General features: G+C 40.9%; 2 protein-coding genes, 1 long non-coding RNA gene and 1 other non-coding gene across 5 annotated transcripts in view; 2 read left to right on the top strand and 2 right to left on the bottom strand.

Annotated features, from left to right (window-relative positions):
• Window positions 1–1241: 1241 nt before the first annotated feature.
• On the bottom strand, window positions 1242–11383 carry SLC35E3 (solute carrier family 35 member E3). The gene is made up of 5 exons (XM_035128167.2): window positions 10835–11383; window positions 9295–9405; window positions 7500–7658; window positions 5348–5430; window positions 1242–4083 (listed from the first exon to the last, which is right to left on the bottom strand). The coding sequence occupies exons 1-5, from the start codon at window positions 11222–11224 to the stop codon at window positions 3897–3899; spliced, it is 930 nt and encodes a 309-aa protein (XP_034984058.1). The 5' UTR covers window positions 11225–11383; the 3' UTR covers window positions 1242–3896.
• An 82-nt stretch (window positions 11384–11465) lies between these two features.
• Window positions 11466–22570, top strand: LOC118090628 (uncharacterized). Of its 2 annotated transcripts, XR_009558262.1 has the most exons (4): window positions 11466–11631; window positions 11903–12052; window positions 17364–17506; window positions 20864–22570. It is a non-coding gene; the product is annotated as an uncharacterized LOC118090628 (long non-coding RNA). The 2 variants fall into 2 exon arrangements; XR_009558261.1 differs by lacking the exon at window positions 11466–11631 and having other exon boundaries at window positions 11650–12052.
• TRNAR-CCU (transfer RNA arginine (anticodon CCU)) lies at window positions 12589–12666 on the top strand. The gene has a single exon. It is a non-coding gene; the product is annotated as a tRNA-Arg (tRNA).
• NUP107 (nucleoporin 107) overlaps window positions 14228–22854 on the bottom strand; it is a 28458-nt gene continuing 19831 nt past the window's right edge. Inside the window, exons 19-28 of the mRNA XM_035126536.2 lie at window positions 22565–22683; window positions 21064–21102; window positions 20560–20710; window positions 19575–19681; window positions 18251–18353; window positions 18000–18160; window positions 17343–17468; window positions 16738–16851; window positions 15902–16069; window positions 14228–14584 (exon numbers count right to left, since the gene is read on the bottom strand). Of these exons, the coding sequence (XP_034982427.1) occupies window positions 14477–14584; window positions 15902–16069; window positions 16738–16851; window positions 17343–17468; window positions 18000–18160; window positions 18251–18353; window positions 19575–19681; window positions 20560–20710; window positions 21064–21102; window positions 22565–22683 (1196 nt within the window). The 3' untranslated portion in view covers window positions 14228–14476. The remainder of the gene's footprint in view (window positions 14585–15901; window positions 16070–16737; window positions 16852–17342; window positions 17469–17999; window positions 18161–18250; window positions 18354–19574; window positions 19682–20559; window positions 20711–21063; window positions 21103–22564; window positions 22684–22854) is intronic.

Raw genomic sequence — 22854 nt, 5'->3', positions numbered from 1 at the left:
GAAGAATTTGGTAAATTACAGTAGGGAAAATGTGCAATGTGCCTTAAGTGTATTTTCTGCCTCATACATTCTAAACATTTGCACCAGGCAGTAAGACATTAAGGAATGTAGATTGCTTCTGTTCTTATGAAAGAGGCCTGTGTGTCTCTAAGACAGAGATCTGATTCAACAGGAAAGCATAGTGCCTCTATTTATGGTTAATGTACAACCAAAGCAGAGTGCAGGACAGAGCTGAGATTTACAACAGTTTTGATAAAGATAGGGAAGACAGATGTCAATTTTGCACTAGTGGAATGGTTATAAATCTGTTTATGGCAAAATGAGCATATGACTCACAACTGAGTCATACATATACATACATACATACATACATACATGTATGTGTAATGTTCATAAATGTACCAAGCAAACATGTACAGAAGGGCAGTCCTGGAACCATTTTGACTCTCCCAGGCTGACAAGGCCTTTCTTTGAAAGGAGGGAGGAAATGGAAAAAAAACCCTCTCCATTGTCTCTCTGCTCACAGATCCTGCCTTACGGTAAGGGCACATTTAAGGTGTGAATGGGGTGAGCCCAGGACCTTTGACCTAGATTGTGGCCAGCTCCCTGGTAATCCAACATTAACAGGTAATTTGCCAGACAGGAGATAAACAATGCACTCAGATTTCTGTTATAGACTGCCTCTTCTATGATGTACGGTAGGTATGACGTGTCTGGGGCGTGGTCTTGGGCTACACCCCTTCTGTGATGTATGTTTCTGGGAGTAGCTTGGACTCAAGGAGGGAATTTCAAAATGTCTGTTCAAAATGTCTACACCTGTTTGGGGTCCTTCTTTTCTCCTGTGGGAGAAAGAACATCCTGCTGCAGCAGTTCTGTTTTAAATAAAAGATCAGACTTTGCTTTCTTGAATCCTGGTGTGGTCTCTGTCATTTTTCCCAACCGGAGAGGAGCCTCAAACACCCATGCTCCTTCCTAGGGTCCAGTCCTCCCTACGAGGCTGGGACCCCCTTTTTGGGAGCAATTAATTCCTATTTCACAACTTCTCATCCTATAATTATGAAAAATATATAGGGGAACATCAGATATAGAAGTGCAGAAGTGCACATAGTAAGTTTTGCATTGTAGGGGCAGCAACCTTTAACAATACTGTTCTCTTATATGAAAGCACCGTCATATCCATAGCTCTTAAACTTAAAAGGGAGACAAATTATACTGCTTCAAAGAAAGTCCTTAGGCAAGGCTAATAATTAAGAACTGTTTTATTCAATCAGCAAAACCAAGAATTTAAATAAAACCTCTCTTCATTCTAACTACAGGATGCGTACATTTGGGTTCTTAAATAGTTTGTGAATTTCATTTACATTTTCTGCCACTGAGAAGACAAACTCCAGCATTCAGTGCCATTTGTACCTGATACTGTACATTTTTATTGTACACTGTGTTTACAGTAATATCCTACAACTTCAAACCATGTTACAGCTGAATGAGATAGAGTTTAACCATTTTATGATACCTTTTCAGACACAGAATTGACTTGCAGGAACATTATACCTCTTGAATCCATGTTGTTAGAGGCTACTTTGTGTCTTTATAAAGGCATCTGAGTCTTTTGTTTTTAATTAAACAGATCCTTGTGGTGTATTTATCTTTCAGAAAAGCTTGTGCACAGCACAAATTAGTGCAAAATTGTTTTGTCAGTGCATACATTGGAATACGCACTTCAAGATCATGCTGTTCTGAACATATTTTTCTGCAGCCTATTTTACCGCTAATTACAGATATTTAAGAAAGTAACTAATTTTGTAAAGTATCTAAAACTGTTGGACATGAAATGAAATGGTCTATCAAAATACAGGACCCCCCCCCCCCCCCCGATATATTAGGCTACTAAAGGGTTTGGGCTACAAACACAACCATAACATTTGAGAACTGAATAATCATTGAACACTGGCCCTTTTCTGAGGTGGTTGTTTCTACATTGTATTACTCACATCACTGAAAGAATTTGGGATCTAAGATTTGCATCATAGTTGTGAAGGGACACCTTTATAAAAAGAAATTAGTATACAGATAATTTTACAGGAGTTGCAGAATTTGTTCTTGCTCATATCTTCCTAAAACTACATAGAAAGAAATAAAATACAGGCAGTATATGAAGTTCTGCTTTTGATCATACAAGGCGTTTTTTCCCAACAAAAACAAACAAACAAACAAACAAACAGCATTTTAATGTATTTATCAAATGAACTTTGTAGCTTGTGAAGAAAAACTATACACCCTTTCAAAGCAAATTTCTTTTTGGAATCACAGTCTTCTAGTTTTACACCCCATGCTTACAGCTTCAGTCTTTTATCAGAACTAGCAGCTATTCGTAACAGTGGAACAAAGGCATGCAGAAACCCCTGGGGCTTGTTCCTTCTATGGAGTTATTCCTTGTATGAAGTAACAATTGACCAGGCTATTCAGATAGATTGCAAGGCCCTTTGGACACAAATTAGTCTGTTTATTTTTTATTAAAAGTATTACATCATATTCACCATAAGTGAACAGCTCTGCTGGCATTTTGAAAAATATGAACTTACTGCTCAGATATTTTATTAAATGGTTATATAAAAAATACATGTAGTTTGGGTTAGAGACAGCAACTAACTACTATGGATGCTTTATTTTCCTTTCCATAAAGTTCTCCCCCTCCTGAAAGGCTTTAAAATTTTGCAAAATTTTGCAGAAATCTGCAAATGTCTGGAAGCATTCCCATCTTCCTGTTCAATCCCGTGTAGTTCCATTATAAGAGGCTGGAGCAGACTGAATCCCTTAATTATGTTAATGGGCCTGTAGGTTCTTAAATGCCACCCTACTAGCTCCACCCCCCCAAAGCAAATCCTCCTACTGCTTAATTGTCAACATTGTTAACTTTACCCTGGGTTAATCTTAACCAGCAGTTGAAACCCAAGAACTGAAACCGATTAAAAATCATGGTTATTTACCAAATGCTGCTTGGCATTAGCCATGGTTAACCCTGGTACAGATGCAATTCTTAATCATGCTTAAAGCTTGGGGATGGATAGGGGGCATTACACAAACTTGGGAGAAGTACACAAACTCAGTTCAGGAACAGGTAATACTGGCCATTCCATACTGGCCCAAGGAATCTGCCCTCTTCTATGAAAAATTTTGGGACCTTAAAGGTGGGCATGAAGAAAAGCATTTCAGATTACAGGAGCCAGCCCTGCAGCCAGTTACATTTTTTAAGAGTTTAGAAATCTGATCATGCTGCAAAGGATCAGACTGTTTTAGGTGCCTTAATAATACAGAATACTGTATTTTTGCTTAACTGTAAATGAAGAAAATGTAATTCTCAGAAACAAATGCTTTCTATTGGAAAGTTAAAAATAAATCTATGCATGATTATGTTATACAATATTTTGTTCAAAAAAATACAAGGAAAAACAAACAAAAACAAAATTTGATTTTCCATTCTTTACCAGATCAAAAGATACAATGTTCATTTGACTTCACATTATCAGCAGACAGCCTCCTTTCTAGAAATGGTAATACTGACATAATCAAAAGGGCAGAATGAATTCCTTTGGCAATTAATGTCACATCTAACTTGATGAGTCCATTTGGTATGAAATAGTTGAGTTCTCTTAGAATTGCCACTGTAATTATGAACCATATTTTAAATATAGAAATCACTTAATAGAATAGAAAAAAACACCATAGGCAAAGATTGTAGAAGTTGAGTTTTTCTAGTGCTTGGTTTTTAAAAAACTGATCCTTTATATAAAAATAACAGAAATGCACTTCCGTAACAGCAACATTTCCTTATTTTGCTTGTTTCAAAACTAGTGCATATTAAAAGGACTCATTCACCATCCATATCAGTACTTGTTCTATGGACGCTGAACCAGCTTGCTCTTGCCCCCTTCTTGCTCACTAAGTTTGAAGTGGGTATAAGCTAAAATTCCAAACAATGTGCATGTAATCCCAAGGCCTTGATTAATTGATAAAGGATCCTTAAATAAGAGGTACCCTCCCATGAGGGTGATGCAGAATTTGAAGTGTCCGAACATATTATAGCTATGCAGGTCTGTTAAGGAGCATATACTTATCAAATGTAAAACATGTCAAGTTCATTTATCCACTTACTTGTAAGTGGATACAATCCTGTGGAAAGTTTGGCTGCTTAAACCCTACTGCAGTCAATAGGCTTAATAAGCTGCCTAAAAGTGCACAAGGTTGCAGCCCATGCCTGCTTCCTAGGTATCCCCATCACTTGCTTAACCCAACTTCTGATTATTTTGTTTCTATACCTCTTAATAGATCAACAATATCTGTAAGTGGTGTACACCACACTGAAGCAACAACAGACAACTTAAACAAGCCTGAGTTCTTACTCAGGGTCCAGACAAACTCAGCTTACCTACAAAAGTTTCACAAGGAGAAGAGTTCCTGAAAACAGCAAACATCACCCTAGTCTCTTGCTCTAGACTTTCTTATATAGGCAGGTCCAAGGTGGATGGGACTTCTCAGGTTGCCCACAGCAGTGTCCCATTCGGCCTGCACTCTCCACACTCAGTTCCAGCTACAGCAGTTTGTTGAGTTTCCCAGGGGGTCCAAAGGATGGGAAAAGGGCTCCCCTCCACTCACAGCTCTTTCTTCCCCTTTCCTCTCCCCCTCCAGCTGCTTTTTGGTTTTTAGTTACATCTCAGCTACTATAATCAACACTTTTATGCTATATGTACAGCAGATCATTATCTACAAACTAAAAATTCATTATGATGATTTAATTACTATGAAATGATAAATGCATATCCAAGCACTTGAGCACTGAAAAGTTGTGCTAGTAGAATTCAATGCAACTGCTTTCTGGGAACAATTTAAGGGGTTGGTTTTTACCTATAGATTAGACTGTTCCATCATGCTGGCCACTTCTGCCTCCAGTTAAAAAAAAGCTGGGGGAGACCAGTCTGAAATACTGGAGGATGCTGCCAGTCTGAAGAGACAATGCTGGACTTACATGGTCCAATAGCCTGACCTGGTATAAAAAGGCTTCTTATGGCTGGTGGGTTGGAGGATTCTCCTTAACAACTTTTGTGACCAGTGAGGGGTGCAGACAAGAGAGGGTAGAGTAACAGTTACATTCCCCCACCATAGCTGAAGTAGCAGGACCGTGGGTTACAAGCCACTGGATTTTTGCAGTCTTGTAATCAGAACAAAACATGTTCGTTATTAGTTGGCTGGCACCCTAATTTCTTTATTAAATATACCAGTGTGAATACTGCAGAAATATATTTTTTTCAACTGAAAGTGAGAAATAGGACCAAAAAAGAGAAAAGGATACGTGACTGGTGAAGTATTCCCAATGATCCAGTAAATAGATAAGTTCACCATAAAGGCTATGATTCCAGACAGCAGTACCATAAACTGTGGGTAAGTAATAGACACACAAAACAAAACAAAACAAAACAAAACATGAGCACTGCAACATGTTTCAAGGCATCACTACATTAAAACATTTGAACAGCTGTACAACATAATACAGTATAGCAAATTCACAATCAAATAAGCAAATATGGATTGTAAACAAACAAAACCTATACTGGTTTGCAAAGCAGTGTTCTTCCTGGAAGTGGCTTGAAAAGGAAGCATGAATGCTCTCTGACCCTGGCAGACATGTTTGGGCCTTGATTGGGCCAGAAGCCACAATGCCATTTTTTCATTCCCAATAATTCCACATTAACATAATGGATTCTTACGTTGTTGGCATATACATTGTATGGATGGACTTTATTTGAAAGCATACTCCTACTGGAACCTGTGAAAGGGCTTATCTATTATGGCACCTAGCCTATGAAACTCCCTGCCTCAGGAGATTCATCGTGTTCTCTGTTTGAGTGAATATGGTATTATTATTATTTAAATTTGTGTATTGCCCTTCATTCAAAGATCACAGGGCTGTTCACAACATAAAAATACAAAATGAGAATACATAATCAAAGAAAAACAAACCAATAATCCTCCTCCCACAAACACTTAAAAGGCAATAATGGTAATCAGCCAAAGACCTGGTGCCTAAAGATACGTAATGAAGATACCTGAGGAGCCTCCCACGGGGGACGCAAGTTGAAGATCTTCTTTTTGTTCTAAAAGACTTAAAGGTAAAGGGGACCCCTGACCATTAGGTCCAGTCGTGACCGACTCTGGGCTTGCGGCGCTCATCTCACGTTATTGGCCAAGGGAGCCGATGTACAGCTTCCGGGTCATGTGGCCAGCATGACAAAGCCACTTCTGGCGAACCAGAGCAGCGCACGGAAACACTGTTTACCTTCCCGCTTGGAGCGGTACCTATTTATCTACTTGTACTTTGACGTGCTTTCGAACTGCTAGGTTGGCAGGAGCTGGGACCGAGCAACGGGAGCTCACCCTGTCGCAGAGATTCGAACCGCCGACCTTCTGATCAGCAAGCCCTAGGCTCTGTGGTTTAACCCACAGTGCCACCTGCGTCCCTCTTAAGGGTCCTCTATTAGAATGTACTACGCCCATTTCTTGTTCCTGATTTTGTCTTCCCTGCCAACTTTTGTTTTAAGTTTGTTTTTTAAATGCTGGTGTTAGCTGCCTTGGGAGTTTCAACTGTTGGGGAAGGTTTTATTTTTTTATACTGATTTTTATTATTACAGCATTGTACTGTATTTTGTATTTTGAATTTGTATTTATTTTTCAAGCTGCCTAGAGAATCTTATGAATGGGCAACCACCTAAAATAAATAAATAAATCTAATCTAAATGAAATAATTTTATTTTAAAGTTTTTGTTAGGTTTTTTTTTCTTTAAAGAGTCTAACATACCTGTTCCCAAGGAGGATAGAACCATCAACTTAGGAGCCTTATTACTAGAGAGCAGAATGCAGTTCTATCCTGTGTTTACTCAAAAGTAAACTCCCATTATATTTGGTACATCCATCCAAGTAAATTCATATAGGATTACAATATGAGATAGGCAGAGCAATACTAACTGAGCAGATACACTAGGGGCAGATATGCTGGCATATCTTCTGTGTAAATCAAGCCCCACTGCTTCTGCCCAATAGGTCTGTGGCTGGGGCAGGGTAAACATTCTTTTATTGCCCTTCCGTCAACTCCTATACAGTAGAGGGAATTTAATTACACCTGTATTTTGGGTGGTATAAGCTGCACTGACCTCTATGGGCTTTAAGAGTTCATGAGTAACTGGACCTTCTTCATAAAATCCCCCATGATTCCAGTAACTGCATGTCCAGATTTAATTACATAGGCCAGGATGTAACCGCGAAACTTGGGACACTCCCCCACCCTCTATTTAAAGTGCATGCTCCAGAAATTATATTTAGCGAAGCGGTTTCAACTTTGAGCACCACTGTTACTATGGATTGTCATTTTGAAGATACTACTCAAATGTGCAGGCTGAAACTTTAAATTTTTTATTTTTTTAAAAGGCAGACACAAAACAAAGGCTTACCACAGCAGAAAGTGTCCAGGGACCAAATATTCCACCATCGCCAAATACTGGTTCAAAGAAGGGAACGACACACAACAGCATGCCACAAGACATGGGAGCTTGATAGTACAGCAACTGCATAGAGTTTACCTGTAGCTCATGTTGCTTTGCTCCTACCCACTAAAATCAAGAAAAATACATTAATAACCTGTGACATCCAAGTGTAATAAGAACTTGTAAGTAATCTTTTAGCACCTTCTACAAAAATGGTAACGTAGATATATACGTGAACAAAAATCTATACGTACATTAGAGGACAGCTAAGTCCAATTTATCCAAATTTGGGAGGAAAGCTAAAACATTTGGAACTTCAATGGATTTTTCTTTACACAGGCTTAAATGACACAGGGTTTGGGTTTCTGAGAGATTCAGCATAGATTTAGATCATCAAGAAAAAAAATGCCATGTTTAACTACGGAGTCAAATTACTTTCTGAACAAACATTAATTTTAACTGGTAGTTATAACAAAAGATATTGATTTGCAACTACTTCATATAATTTATTTTTTAATCTTGCAGTACACAGAAACTGCAAAATTGTATCTGCTTAGAGAGCAGAAAACTACCAGTATCTGTTTAAATCTCTTCATATGCAATGATATGAATCAAGATTATGTGCTTGGAGGCCAAGACTTCTAAGTAAGACTTCTAAGTAAGCTTGCAAACATGGATGGGCTCTGATTTTAATTTATTCATGTATATACCGCTTAGTGCCAAAATAGGCCTCTAAGTAGTTTGCAAAGTATAAAAACTATTTATACAAACACCCACAATTAAATACAAAAGAAAATAATTCGATTAAAACTCCACAGCAATTAAAACAGGTGACTTGGGTCAAGAGACCAAGGGGATGCCTGTGCACCTTCAAAAGCTAGCAGAACACTAACACAGATGGAACCTCTTGTATTTCAGCATAGAGTGCATTCCATAACACTAGTCCCACTAGTGAAAAAAACCTCAGCAACACCACAAACTATCAGGCTAGGACAAGATTAACCAGTTTCCATTTGTTGATTTTAAAGCTGTTACTGGGCAATGGAGGGGAAGTCTGTCTCAGGTAACCTGGTCCAGAGTTGTTCAGGGTTTTATATTCAATGTGCCTAAATTGCTTGTTGCCTGTACAAGATCAGAACAGAGACTCCTTCCTTTTAGAAAAAAAGCAACCTAAATTCAAGTATCCCCTCTTTCATCCCCATTGTGTCTGGTACCTCTTTTGGACTCTTAATCCTAGCCAGTTTATTCAGAAGTTAACCCACACTGGGTTCTTTGGGCCTTCCTCCTAGTAAGTATGTTTTTAGGGGTATAAGTGCCATATATTACTTATAACACCTAACTTCAGACATTTCCCCATATTTCTTTTTACATAGAAAAGTATCCTTTAAATCAATGTGTTTGAGAGATGGCCATGATTGAGTTTTATGAGACTGTAAGCGTGAAAGTGTTAATATGTTGGTTTGTTTTAAATCCTGATTTCACTTCGAACAAATATTGCATACCGTATTTAACCCCAAAATAAAGAATGTAGCCCCATAATACACATTTGCCTACTGCTTGCAGACAAATAGTTTGTTGTCAATGACCACTGTTTGATATTTTACAGTTGTTAAGAGTGGTGTGGTAAGTGCACAACAATGTATTAGTGGAGGACCTGCCATCTGAGATAGACAGAAAAAAGGTAGACGATTTAGGAGTGTTACATCAAGACAGTTATTTTGAATCAAAACTGCATATGATAAAAGGTCATTTTTTTACTTACCACTTGATAAAGAGATGTAACTAAAACACCGAGGGAAGCAAATACCATGCCAAGAAAGTTAAATTTCACATCATAATAGGAATTTAGAAAAACGCCTAAAGTAATAGGAATCTGAAAAGGAAAGGGAAAAGAATGTTACATGTTCTATGCATTTGCTGCCCATACAATTCAACAAAACAAAACTTTCTTATCTACAAGTCTCAAAGTCCAAACTTCAGCTGTCACGTCCCAAGATGCTGTACTGTATCAATGCATAATTTGATGGAAGAAAAAGAACACAACCAATAAAAGTCACACATAAGCAATGCTATTGAAATGAAAGCAGTTACCACTAAAAATGCATCTCCTACTCAGAACATTGGGCAAGTTTCTGGTGAGGTACAAGATTTTCTTCAAGAAACAGCCTAAAAGACCACTATTTTGCACAAGTGCTGTAGCAATTGCATCACATGCAGCTCACAAATATATTGGCTACGATACATCTGCTGAAATAAACATAATCTAAAACTAAAGTGTAATTTTTGTTTCAATGCTATTATTTTTTGCTCTTATGGAAGTTTATGCAAATTCAACCCACATATTAATTTACTACAAACCAAACAATTAAGATATATTTAATCAGGGAGCAGCCCTAATTGGGGGGCTTAATATGCTTTTCTAGTTTTTTATGCCTCTATTGTATGGTTTTTATCTTTTCAGTGTTGTAAACTGGTCCGATGTTTTGTGCTTTAGTGGCATACCGGTATACTTTTATAAATAAAAAAAATTAAAAGCATGGTTTGCACTTCTTAAATGAAACGCACTGATATTGAAAATGCAGACATCTCACTACTTCCTATCCTTTCTTATCTCCTATACTTCACAACCTCAGCTGTCCACCTTCTCCATGAGCTTCAGAGGACCAGCATACTGCACTATGCTTTTGAAAAAGGGGTCACCCCTTATTTAACAGGACTGGCCCGAGAAGGCATTTGCCTTCACGGAACATCATCACTTCCCTGCATTAGAAACGGGTAATCCGATTCTTTCACTCAGAACCAGCAAGCAGGGCCGTTTGCGCCAGACCCTTATTCGGCAGCAAGCCTACCCAGGGCAAACGCGGTAAGAAAAAGAAAGGGCCTCTGAGCCTGTGCAGAGTGAATTAACGGCCTTCATAAACTGGAACAGGAAAGAAAAAAGGCGGGGGAGGCTTCCGCGTATGTTTTCTGCCTCGAACCCTTTCCCTTCAGAAGCCAAAGCTCTTATTTTGTGTGCGCAGGGGTGCCAACTTGAATAAAATTATTGGGGGGGGGGGCGCAGGTAAGCCCCACCTCACACAATTGATCACATGATCACTATTTGAACGAAGACCCCTCGGCCCCTAGGAGTTGGCTCAAAGTGTTTGAGGTCAGCGATAGCCTGTGCGTGCGAGAACGGCTGGCTCCCCTTTCCCTCCCCCAGGGCCTGAGGAAGGGTTTCGGGGGCCGCTCTGCTGGTGCGCAATGGGCCCCAGCGGCCCTTCCTTCCTTCCTGGCTCTCTCGCTCCCGCCCTTCTCCTCACCAGGGTGAGCTTGATGCGGGCGGGGAAAGTCTTTCCGTAAGCCACGCTCTGGATGAGGACGATGACCGGCGTGGTCATGGCCTTGGCCAGCTGGTAGGTGCCGATGGTGTTGTTCTGCAGGGACAGGTTGGTGAACACCACGAAGCCACAGAAGCTGAGCGCCAGGGGCAGCACCTGGCGGGGCCGCAGGCTCTTCGGGGAGAAGATGCCCAACGCCTGGCACACGTACAGCCCCAGCCAGGTGACGGCGAAGTGCACCAGCGTCAGCGTCAGGTTGGGGAAGCCCATCCGCACGTACAGCCACTTGTTCAGGAACACGATGCAGATGGACGCCGCCAAGTTCACCAGCAGACCCGCCGCCAGGCGGCCCCGCTCCAACGCCGGTCCCATGTTGCCGCCGGCCTCCGGGCCCAGCTCCTCGTCCACAACCGGCGAGGCAGCCGCAGTAGCCACCGCTCCTGGGTGGTAGGCGGCGGCGGCAGCAGCAGCACTGCCCGCCGCCGCCACCACTACCACTGCCTCGCCCGCCCACTGCCGGGCCACGTGGCTCCAGCGTAGGATCTTCCGGGGCCAACAGGCCGGCGGCTCCGCCCTGGCAAAGAAGCAGCTGACACTCACACGGGGAGGAGGCCCGCCCCTCTGGCAGGCTTAGCTGAGAAGAGCCCCCACCTCTCCCTCCCTAAGAACAGAAAGAAACAAATCCTTACCTTTCCCTTTAGCTCTGTAGAAAGGGGGCGCCTGGGCCGAATTACGAACCCGCCTCGAGAAATTCGAGCGGGACCGTTGTCGCTCCTGAGGTGAGCTCGCGCGTTTGAACGTTTCGAACGCCACTCCATTAACGTTGGTTTAACGGCCACGCGCTGCGGGAAGGCGCCTTAACGCAGCCCTGTTGTGCTGCAATTGCTGGCTCCCAGCCAAATAAGTTAACGGGACTACTGTACTGAAAAGCGTTGGGCTAGGCGGGGGCGGACAACGGAAAAGTAACGGCTCCTTCCCCGTTCGACAGCGTAGCGTAGCCAGCAAAGGTGGTGTATGGCTCAAACTATTTAAGATGTATTTATTTTATAGCGACCTTCCAGATTCCCCCCCCCAAAAAAACCCCTCTCATCCGTCTTAACCATTGGTTTGGTGGGAGTTGGATGTCCAAAAGAAGCTGGAGGGTCTCAAGCTGAGAGAATACTTCAGGCATTGCAGAAACTTCCAGCTCCAGGCAATGGGGTAAGAGACAAAATACTAGAGCATTTCCATGGGCTCAGTTGCCAGGAACAATTTGGAAGGGCACAGGTTCATATCAGGCTCTCATTTATTTAAATATATATATTTACTTAAATGTATATACTAAATATATATATTTACCTATACTTAAATAGGTCTGATTCTTTGTTTCCAAACTGATAGGCACTCAACTACTCAAGGGATTACTGAAGAAATACCAAAAGTTGAGGTTACAGGTAGGTACGGTAGCTGTGTTGGTCTGGTGTAGCTGAGGCCGCCCCATACATATAATACTTTTGGCTTACAACAATACAAGCTGTCCGAATATATATACTGTACACACTCACTGGCACCTATCATTTTGTGTTTATAATGAGACTTTTAGGCAAGAAGAACGTTTGTGAACTAGAAAAACAATAGATTTTTTTTGTCTAGATTTTGTCATATCCTTATCCCTGTCTGGAGGAAAATGTGAGATATAAATAAACATAACAATATTCTAGCTGAATCCACATTGTTTCCATTGTCAAATGGAATGTTTGTCTGTAGTTGCTCAGTTGGTAGAGCATGAGATTCCTAATCTCAGGGTCATGGGTTCGAGCCCCACATTGGGCAAAGAAATTCCTGCATTGCAGGAGGTTGGACAAGATGACTCTTAGGGTCCCTTCCAACTCTACAGTTCTATGAATCTATGAATTAACAGTGTGAGGAGGTGTGTTAATCTGAATTTATATGGTTTATCTCTGTAGATCAGGCATCCCCAAACTGTGGCCCTCCAGATGTTTTGGCCTACAACTCCCATGATCCCTAGCTAACAGGACCAGTGGTAAGAGATGATGGGAATTGTAGTCCAAAAAAATCTGGAGGGCCGAAGTTTGGGGATGCCGGCTGTAGATCATGGCATAAGTATAAGATTGACATACCGTAGTTCTAATATGACATGAGACCTTCCATGATGAGTTTTGGTGACCATTGAACAAGCCTGAGTCCAACTCCCTGCTGAAAGGCATTCAGGAGTTCACACACATTTGACTTGAGGATTAACACATGCAAATTTAGTTGTCAAGTACAGGATACTCAACTCAATGAGATTGTGGAGAGAGATGGTCAGGTTCAAATAATGGTTTACTATCAAAAGTATTTCGCCCTTTTGTTAAGCAAACAGGATGGCCAGTTCAAACCATTTCTCACCAATTATGGAAATTGTAGGAACCACTCATTTCACAGCCCCCTCCCTTCCCCACCAGCAGCAAATAGACCCCCACACCACACCCCCACAAGGCACTCCAGGGGCAGGGCCTAAGACAAGGGTCCCCAAACTAAGGCCTGGGGGCCGGATGCGGCCCAATCACCTTCTAAATCCGGCCCGCGGATGGTCCAGGAATCAGCATGTTTTTACATGAGTAGAATGTGTTCTTTTATTTAAAATGCATCTCTGAGTTATTTGTGGGGCCTGCCTGGTGTTTTTACATGAGTAGAATGTGGTCCTTTTATTTAAAATGCATCTCCGGGTTATTTGTGGGGCATATGAATTCATTCATTTCCCCCCAAAAAATATAGTCCGGCCCCCCACAAGGTCTGAGGGACAGTGGACCGGCCCCCTGCTGAAAAGGTTTGCTGACCCCTGGCCTAAGGATTGAGCCACTTCAGGATCTTGAAAACACTAGGCCAAAGTGCTATGCCAGCTCCAAGCTGGTGTGCCTGCCTCCTCACCTTCTTTCCCAGCTAGCATGCTCGGCAGGGCTGCCAATGTGGTGCTCCAAGCTCCAGTAAGCCCCACTAGGGTGAGGTGTGAGCTAGGGTTGCACCCTAAAATTTCAATCTGTCCTTGCAATGGGTTATGGGTACTTTTTCTTGATAGAATCCCAGTGATGCTTGTATCCTAAGCCTCCATTGTTTTAAGCAGCAGTATTTTAAATAAACACATGTATATATCTGGAACGGTTCACTCTCACTTGAAAGTCACACAAAGCCTTTGGTTGTCAGGCTGAATATGGTAGAAAGGGCTTCTGTTCTGAGAAAAGGTGCGCAGGCAACAGGATTTTACCTGAAAAACAGTAAGCTGTACTCATGAACAGCTGTGAAGTTTCAACCATGTGATCTAGCAAACAAGAGGCATCTATTTATAGTGCATTTTGCACATTTATGTGCTAAAGACACTTATTTCATAGTAAACTGAACAGTTATTTCTAATTTTATTGAAAAAAAATACAAATGTCAAAAGAGTTTGTCATTTTACAAACATAGAAAGTCATTTTGCTAGTGTCAATGCACTGCAACATCTTAAAAAAAAATTCTTTCTCAAACTTTGTGGTTGAATCAAAGGTTTCCTTCCCCTTTCACCTGGAGTATGAGAACCTTTTGGCCCAACCTTACATTTACTTGTGCCACCATTAAACATTATTTTTATAACCTAGTATGGTGGAACTAAGATTGGATTTCATATCCAAGAGGATCAAGACCTTGATCCAAAAGCATGAGGGAAGACTCCCTTAGCTTTTGCAGCAACTTCTGGAGTTCATCCTTAGAAAATACCTGAAGAGGAAGATAAGAATAACTTAGGGTATAGATACAGATACATGTGTAAGCATTTATTATATGAGAAAAAAGTTAAACTGTCTAAGTATGGGAAAGAGTGATGGTATTTTAATTGAATTTGGTTCAGGAATGCTTTTTAAAAAGATACCTTCCAAAAATATACAACCCCCATCAGTGCATTCCCTGCCTAGAAAGTTGGCTTTCTCAAAAAAACAAAACAAAAAAACCCCCATTAAATTACAGTCATAAGGACTGTTCACTCTCATGGGTGCTATACTGAGCAGGACTGTTTGTTCCTTTATTCTGTTAGTGTACTAGTGTCCTGCAATATTCCAATTTATCTTGGAAGTTCTAAAACAAAGCCCCAAAATAAACATACAGTGTTGTATCCAATACTGCATCAGCAGGGTTCCACTAGTGTAGGCATGTCTAACTCCCAAGATACTGCGATCTATTCCCAAGTATAATAATAATAATAATAATAATAATAATAATAATAATAATAATAATAATAATTTATTATTTATACCCCGCCCATCTGGCTGAGTCTCCCCAACCACTCTGGGCGGCTCCCAATTGAATATTAGAACAATACAGCATTAAATATTAAAAGCTTCCCTAAACAGGGCTGCCTTCAGATGTCTTTTAAGATTAGGATAGCTGCTTATTTCCTTGACATCTGATGGAAGGGCGTTCCACAGGGCGGGTGCTGCTACATAAAGAATATTAAAAAAACTGGCATTGTCATGGAGGGAGGAGGAGTGTGTGTGGGGTGGGTGGATTGTCCAGAGTTGTTGAGCTTTTTATAGGAGAGAAGTGCCCAGAGTTGTTGAGCTTTTGGGGGGGAGGATTGCACAAAGGTTTTTTTAGCTTTTCCCCTCTAACTTTTTGTACATGATAAGGATCCTGTGATCTACCAGGGTCAACCAGGGATCTACCGGTAGATCACGATCTACTGGTTGGACATGCCTGCACTAGTGCTATAAGACTTAGGTTGCCCTGCACACCCTCCAGATTTGCTCCTAAAGGTCAACCAACTCTTCACAGCTAATTTTGAGGGCATGTAAGTGACTGGAGAGGAAGTTCTGTTATGCGCACCTAAGCTCCTTGTGCCAGCAAAGCTGCAGTGTTGGATGTGTGCCACACCCAATTGCTTCCCAGAAATTTTAAACACTATTTGATAGTGTGACTAATGTATTGTGTGCTTTGGAATTTGACAAATACAGACAATAAGACAAAAGTGCTTGTTATGTGCGGATTCTTTCAGCTAAATAGGCAAGCAGAGTATTTAAAACTTAAAGCAAATGAACTTACCATGTAGAGTTTATGTCTATCTGATGAAATCAAGTCAGCAAGCCTTAGGTCTTCCTGATACTGTCTTGTGCTATGCAATACAGTATGAAGGAGGAAGCACATCATTGGCAAACAGAGTTTTCGCAGCATGATCATCTGATGGGTACGCTCAGGGTCATCTTCATCACCCTTGGTAAGAAAGTGTGGAATAGTCTTAACCAGAAATGTCGCATTCAGTTTTAACAAACTCTACTCTAGTGTTTAACAATCATATGGAAACTCAAAACTGAAACATGATAATGCTAAATCCTGCACCAACACAACTGTCATGGGAGGTTATCAGTGGCAACTAGTCATGAAGATTATAGTATCTCCAGTATCAATGGTAGTATGCCTCTGAATACCAGTTGCTGGGAGTCACAACCAGGACAGTGCTGTTGCGCTCATGTCCTGCTTGTGGGCTTCCCACAGGTAGATAATTGGTCACTGAGATAACAGAACATTGGATGAGATAGTCCTTTGGTCTGACCCAAAAGGGCTCTTCATATTCTTAGGATTCTGACCTCCAAAAACTAGCCAAATTAGAAGATACTGCAATAAGTCAAATTTACAATTTCAGTAAAGTATTTCAGTATAGCATTTTAAAACCATGGTTGTCATCTTGCAGTTATTTCTTAAATAAATGTTAAATGTTCCTAGGTTTTCCACGGAACAAGCATTACCAAATCAGCAATCAATCCATAGGTAAACAAAAACTAAGCAGCAGCACTGCAGCATGTTAGCCTGGGAAGCAATACTGCTAGCCTATTACTGGGTAGGGTCAGTTTCACAGTCTACTTTAAATATGTATGCACTACCTCTCTGACATCAACCATCCATCCTCCATCAACAAACAGTAAGACATTGTACATTTTTTCTTTCACGTCAGCTGTAAGAGCATCCAGGAGACCTTTCCAAATTCCATAGTCCATCTGAAAACGAAGAGTCAAAGTGAATCTTTCAAATCTTCTTAACACACATTGTTTCTTCACCGTATGTACTGCATGATTTTCCATTAATTTAAGAATAAGCTTAGAGTGGGAGTGTTACAGCACAGGTTGTTCCAGACAGAGTAAGTGGTGCAGCTGACATTCTACTACACTGCACAATTTTAACAGTCTGCCTCTTCTGCAAAAGAGCAGCAGATTGCTGGTTATTTAACTGCAGTTGTCAATGTGCAGTTAAATTTGCCAGTGAAGTGGAACCCAGAGTTTTGTCTTACCCGCTTGTTAATGATATTATGAAGTAGGTCTATACAGAAATCTATCATTATACGACTTCCATCAGTCCTAGCTGGCGCAGCCGATCATTCAAGTTGTCACCCAACATCTGGAGGGCATCACATATGTGATCTTGCTAGCACAGGGTTAGCCAATTGGCAAGATGGATGGATGGGAGAATTTTACTTTTCCTTTCTATTTACCTCATATTTCTTCTCTTTAAGTTCATAGGCAACTTCTTCAGTGAAACTTGCTTGTAAAAGCTGACCAGGCTTCTGTGGCACCGAGTTCATGTGTTTAAACCATTCATTGAAGGCTTCATGGGCTTCCTAAATTGGATTGGAAATGTTTAGTCATTTTCATGTAGGTAAGTGTACACAGGTAGACGTAGTAATGGGTTTGTTGACATCCTGATCCTTGACAGACTACTATTAAATATGCATTTGAAGACCACTGATTTAGAGAAGATGGGGCCCCACTCCCACTTTTAAAAAATGGGTCCATATGCTTGAATAGAGTGCATTCCTCTCATGTCTGAGTAAGATTAGCCCAAACTCAACATAGGAGGCAGGTCTTCTAGGTACAGTGGTACCTCTGGATACGTACCTGATCCGTTCTGGGGTGCCATTCGCACCCCGAAAAGTACGTATCCAGAGCGGCGATAGAGCGTGTGCACGAAGTACCGATAAAGTGCTTCTGCACACACACAAAGCATGCAGAACGCTTCTGCGCATGTGGCGGAGCCCGGAAGTAAACACTTCCGGATCCGCCAAGTACGCAACCCAAAAGTGTGCAACCCTCAGCGTATTCAACACGAGGTATGACTGTACCTCTTTTTGGGACTTAAGTCACCGTCTTACCAGGTAAGCTCTAATACATAAATGCTCTCTAATAGCGTTGTCATCTTCAGCTGGAAGTGGACTATCCATTCCTTGCTCTTCCCATTGATTGTATATTTCTGCTATAGAGTCTTGTGGAATCTTTATAAACACATCCTTGGCTGCTTCATGTTTCTTTGATGCTGTATTTAAAGAGTATCAGTAAGTCATTTTCAGATTCATCATACTTAATATTTTCTCTAGTTTCAAACTAATGGCTAATATTGTAGTACCTAAGAATTTCCTCATTATAGCATTGCTTTGTTTAAGTGCTTCAGCCCTCTGAGCAGGATTGAATACCAGCCAGTCAATTACATCAATCTTCAGCTGATCTTCCTAGAAAAAAAGTTCTCTATTCAGTATATATAGTAAACAAATTTACCAGTCAGCTTTTGAGGATACAAAACAAAGACAGTGGTCACAATCTAGAGAGCTACATGACTAGCTTAGCATGGCAAGCAGAGCACTAGACCTATGATTCTCTAACAGCAGATTTCCATCATTCCGACTAAATGCATTTAAATCCTCAGTGTTTCAAGAACAATTTGTGACTAAGGAATGGATATTACTGTTCCAAGAAAAAGAGGAAGCTTTGTTTGATGACTTTCAAACACTCCTTGGTATGTCCAAAGTACCTCTCTGGGAGGTAACCACAGATTTCTCAATATAAAATCTAATATAAAGTTACTTTCATAGTAACTTTTCCATGGATGCCTATCAAAATATTTACTTTCAAACAATGGAAGTGTTTGAAAAATTATCAGTTCACTATTATCCAGCCTCACCCACAGTTCATTTGGAACATAAAATTTGGGTTATTCGTCAGTAATCTTGGCATAAATTAATGTTTAAGTACTGGTGAAAAGCCGTACAAATGTGTATTTTGGTGGACAGCATAAATTACAAGAACTGCAACATGAGAAAAGAATCCCAACTCTCCCTTTTACCATAGCTTTGGTCTGAATCCATGTCAATACTAATACAGTGGTACCTCGGTTTATGAACACAATTGGTTCCGGAAGTCTGTTCATAAACTGAAGCGTTCATAAACTGAAGCGAACTTTCCCATTGAAAGTAATGGAAAGTGAATTAATCCGTTCCAGACGGTCCGCGGAGTAAGCGTTCATAAACTGAAGCGAACTTTCCCATTGAAAGTAATGGAAAGTGGATTAATCCGTTCCAGACGGGTCCGCGGAGTACTTAAACTGAAGCGTTCATAAACTGAAGCATGGGTGTAATTGGTTCCGGAAGTCTGTTCATAAACTGAAGCGTTCATAAACTGAAGCAAACTTTCCCATTGAAAGTAATGGGAAATGAATTAATCCGTTCCAGATGGGTCCGCAGCGTTCATAAACCGAAAATTCATAAACCGAGGTGTTCATAAACCGAGGTTCCACTGTACTGTGAGCAGTACTTGGCACATATTGCGGTCAACAGGGATACAATTTATTTTAGACTTATGAGTATCTCTTCCGCAGCTGCTGATTCCGCCCCCCCCCCTAGTCTTCTCTATTTGGGAAAAAAGTGTTAAGAAACACAGTTAGCACCACTGTTCACCTCTGTTGTGCCTGTATCTATTGCAAGATCATGATGAGTGAACTCGCTAGCATCTTTCTTGCGAATATTTTCAACAACCGTTTTAGTGATAGTTGCAACTTCCAAACCTACGTTTAAATATAAAAATATACAACAGTTAGATATGAGGAAACAGGAGGAATTTATAGGAGGAACTTTTTGTTTTAAATAAATGTCACCAAAAGAAAAAAGAAGAGCACATTCACTGAGCAGGAGTACCAATAAAGATACATCAGCAATATTGATAAATATGCTCAGTTCGGTTAGATTGGTATTTTTCAAGAACAAAGGGTTGTAGAAAATTGTGGTGAGGATTTCAAAGCAGGGTACAGTCTCTCTTTAAAAAATTAAAACAAGTTTATGGGTGCTACAAAACTAAATCCAATGCTAAACAAATTTAAAGTTATTATTTATAGTTTTGTATTCAACTAACTTACTCAGAGTGGACCAGTGACTAACTTAGGTGTATTAATTTCATTTTGTCTACCCGGACTAAAAGTTAGTTGAATACAATTGGTAGTATATACGATTGAACAGGGCCGTCTCTAGGCCCGGGTCCGGTGGCGCCAGGGGTGCCGCTGCGCTCGCTGAGAGGTGCAGCGGAGGTCGCCCCAGATGCGCCTCTCAGCTGTTCAGCGGTTTCAGGCCGCTCTCCGGAGGTGCGCGGGCCTGGGGCCGCCTCCGACGCGCACAGGGGCGTCGCTATGGCCAGGCTGGGTTGCGCAGGGCTCCAGGCCTCCAGGCGGCAGCCGCGCTGCGCCCGCTGCGTCGGGAAACGGGGCGGGCGGGGGCGCCGGAGGGATCCGGCGCACCACAGCGCCAGGTATGCTTAAGACGGCCCTGCGATTGAAATACTGCAACTTGGACACAGCTGCGTAATAATACTTGTCCACTTCGAAGATGTAATTAAATGTTCCCTAGGAAAAGTGAATACCACTCCTAAAGAAATAATTCACAAATTTCTTACCTGCCTCCTTTGCTAGCTCTAGGCAATGGTGGCGTTGTTCTGTCTCCGTGACATCTTCCAAGAACGCAGCATACTGAGCAATAGCTACATCCTGAGGCAAGTGGCTGACATAAAAGGCTATAAGATCTGTGTGCTTCTCACATATTAACCACTGCAGCATAAAAAGAAATTTAAAAAGAAATTTGTTTTATTGCACTGCCCAATTTACATTTCATTTGTGCACAAGCGCACACACAAGAGAAAATCAGAATAACTTATCTCTACATTTTAAAAAAAACTGATAATGCTTTTTTTCTTTCAACAGTTATTCTAATGACACTGCAGTTACAAAGACCATCCATAAGCTATTTGTACGAACAATGGTCATCCTTGTGAAGGTGTGCTAAAAATAGCCAAAATATTTCCGCCAACGGTTTGCTGTTTGTGTTTCCATTTTAAGAAATGAAAACTGCTCTAGTAATTTTAGAGCTTATTGTAGATGATATATTGCATCTAAAGACTTACCTGAATGTAAGTTTTCAAAACGTCCACCGATACTTCCTCCTTAATGGAAAAAGTTACTAGGTTTAATAACATTACTTAAGAATGTCAATTAAAATTCCAAGTCACTGTTACCTTTCTATACTATCTGAAAATCGCTAGTTACATCCAGTTCTCTTTAAGGCACGTGACTGAGTCTAGATGGCAAACAAACGAGTTACAGTTGAGCATTGACAGATATCAAGCATTCCATAACAGGTGACACTATTCTTATCATGTGATATTTGATTCAGTCATTCCATATTAATACCTCTGGGAAGTAGAATAGCTTTGCAGCATCAGCAAAAACTGGAAATTTGTTACATTACAACTGGAGTTTTGTTATATTAACTTTGCACGTTTCAGGGATAGACAGAGAATGAAGACTATGAGGATATTGAAGTTAACTCACAGACAAGAAAGGCTTTAGTTCTTTTATGGTATTTACTTGTACAACAGAACCCGATTTTCCCTTAATCAGCAGGTTACTCCTGCTGTAGAGGTACAGATATTGTTTGCTTACATAGAAATACATCTCTTTTTTACCATTCCGTCATTCTATATATACGCAAAATGTTATGGGTTTCTTGCTTAGCCCAAACTTTGCTTGAAAGGAAACCATTTAACTAGACAAAAACAACTGACAAATTATATTATGGTGGAAAAATACATATTGCAAATTATTCTTTATAGCCTGCATGGGGAATCTCCTGCCCAAGGACCAACTTGGCCCGTGAGGTCATCCCTGTCTTTGTTTTGACATATCATCAGATGTAGAGCAGGGGAAGCCATTGCTACAAAGGAACAATGTGGAGTGCACTCCTGATTGTTCCTCTGCAAGTGGGGACTTGCATTTGGTGTCAAAAGCAAGCCCCCCTGGGATAACTCCCCTAAGTGGAGCTGATCCCTGCTGCAAGTGGGGGTTTGCATCCAGGACTTTAAATCCAGAGCCAAATGCTAGCCTGTGGGATTGCGAGTTCCTGATCAGAGCTGGCCCATGCAAAGGAACAAAGAATTTTTGCAAAGGGTAATGTTTCACCTAATGTCAGATGAGTGACAGATGGGCAACCTCATTCACCTGTCTAGGTAGCCTGCCAACTCAATACGGTTCTCCCTAAGTGCTTTATAGTCAAATATCGATTGTGATGTATAGGTGCTTTCTGTTGAAACAGTTCTCAGACTACATATTTTTAATTAAACTAGCATTACATTCAGAATATGGCATGCTTCTTTTTACTACTAGCAAAATGGGGATGGGAAGAAGCCACTAAAGAAACACTAGCAAAAGGTTTTCTCTTTGTTGTGATGCTCTGGTCTGTTTCCCTTCCCATCTAGCTCTTAAACCCAGCTTGGTAGCTGGAGAAAAAGAATGATTAGGTTGCACAAGTGAAAGGAGAGGAACCACCAGTTCTTTCCTATATTCTATATTTCCTATATCCTATATTTTCTATATTCCTATATTCTAGGCATCATAACAAGAACTTACTTTAGTCTGTAGTCCCAAAGTACGGAAAAATAAAATGAGATGTGTCATGAACCGAAGCAGGTGCCCTGGGAGCACATTTCTGTCTTTGGAGAGCCATTTGTTAAATTCTTCCATCAAACCTGAGAAAATAAGTTTCAATTCACTTTACCACTAATAAACAGATTGGGGGGTGGGGCTTTATGTGCTTTACTTTAGATGGATAGTGTAAATCACGGGCCGCCAACCTTTTTGGACCTGCAGGCACGTCTTAAATTTCGAGAAAGTGCTGTGGGTACTAATCATAAAACAGC

The sequence above is a fragment of the Zootoca vivipara genome, chromosome 10, assembly GCF_963506605.1.
Source record: "Zootoca vivipara chromosome 10, rZooViv1.1, whole genome shotgun sequence".
Lineage (NCBI taxonomy): Eukaryota > Metazoa > Chordata > Lepidosauria > Squamata > Lacertidae > Zootoca > Zootoca vivipara.
The sequence above is the reverse complement of the archived record's forward strand: the minus strand, read 5'-3'. Positions and strand labels throughout refer to the sequence as shown.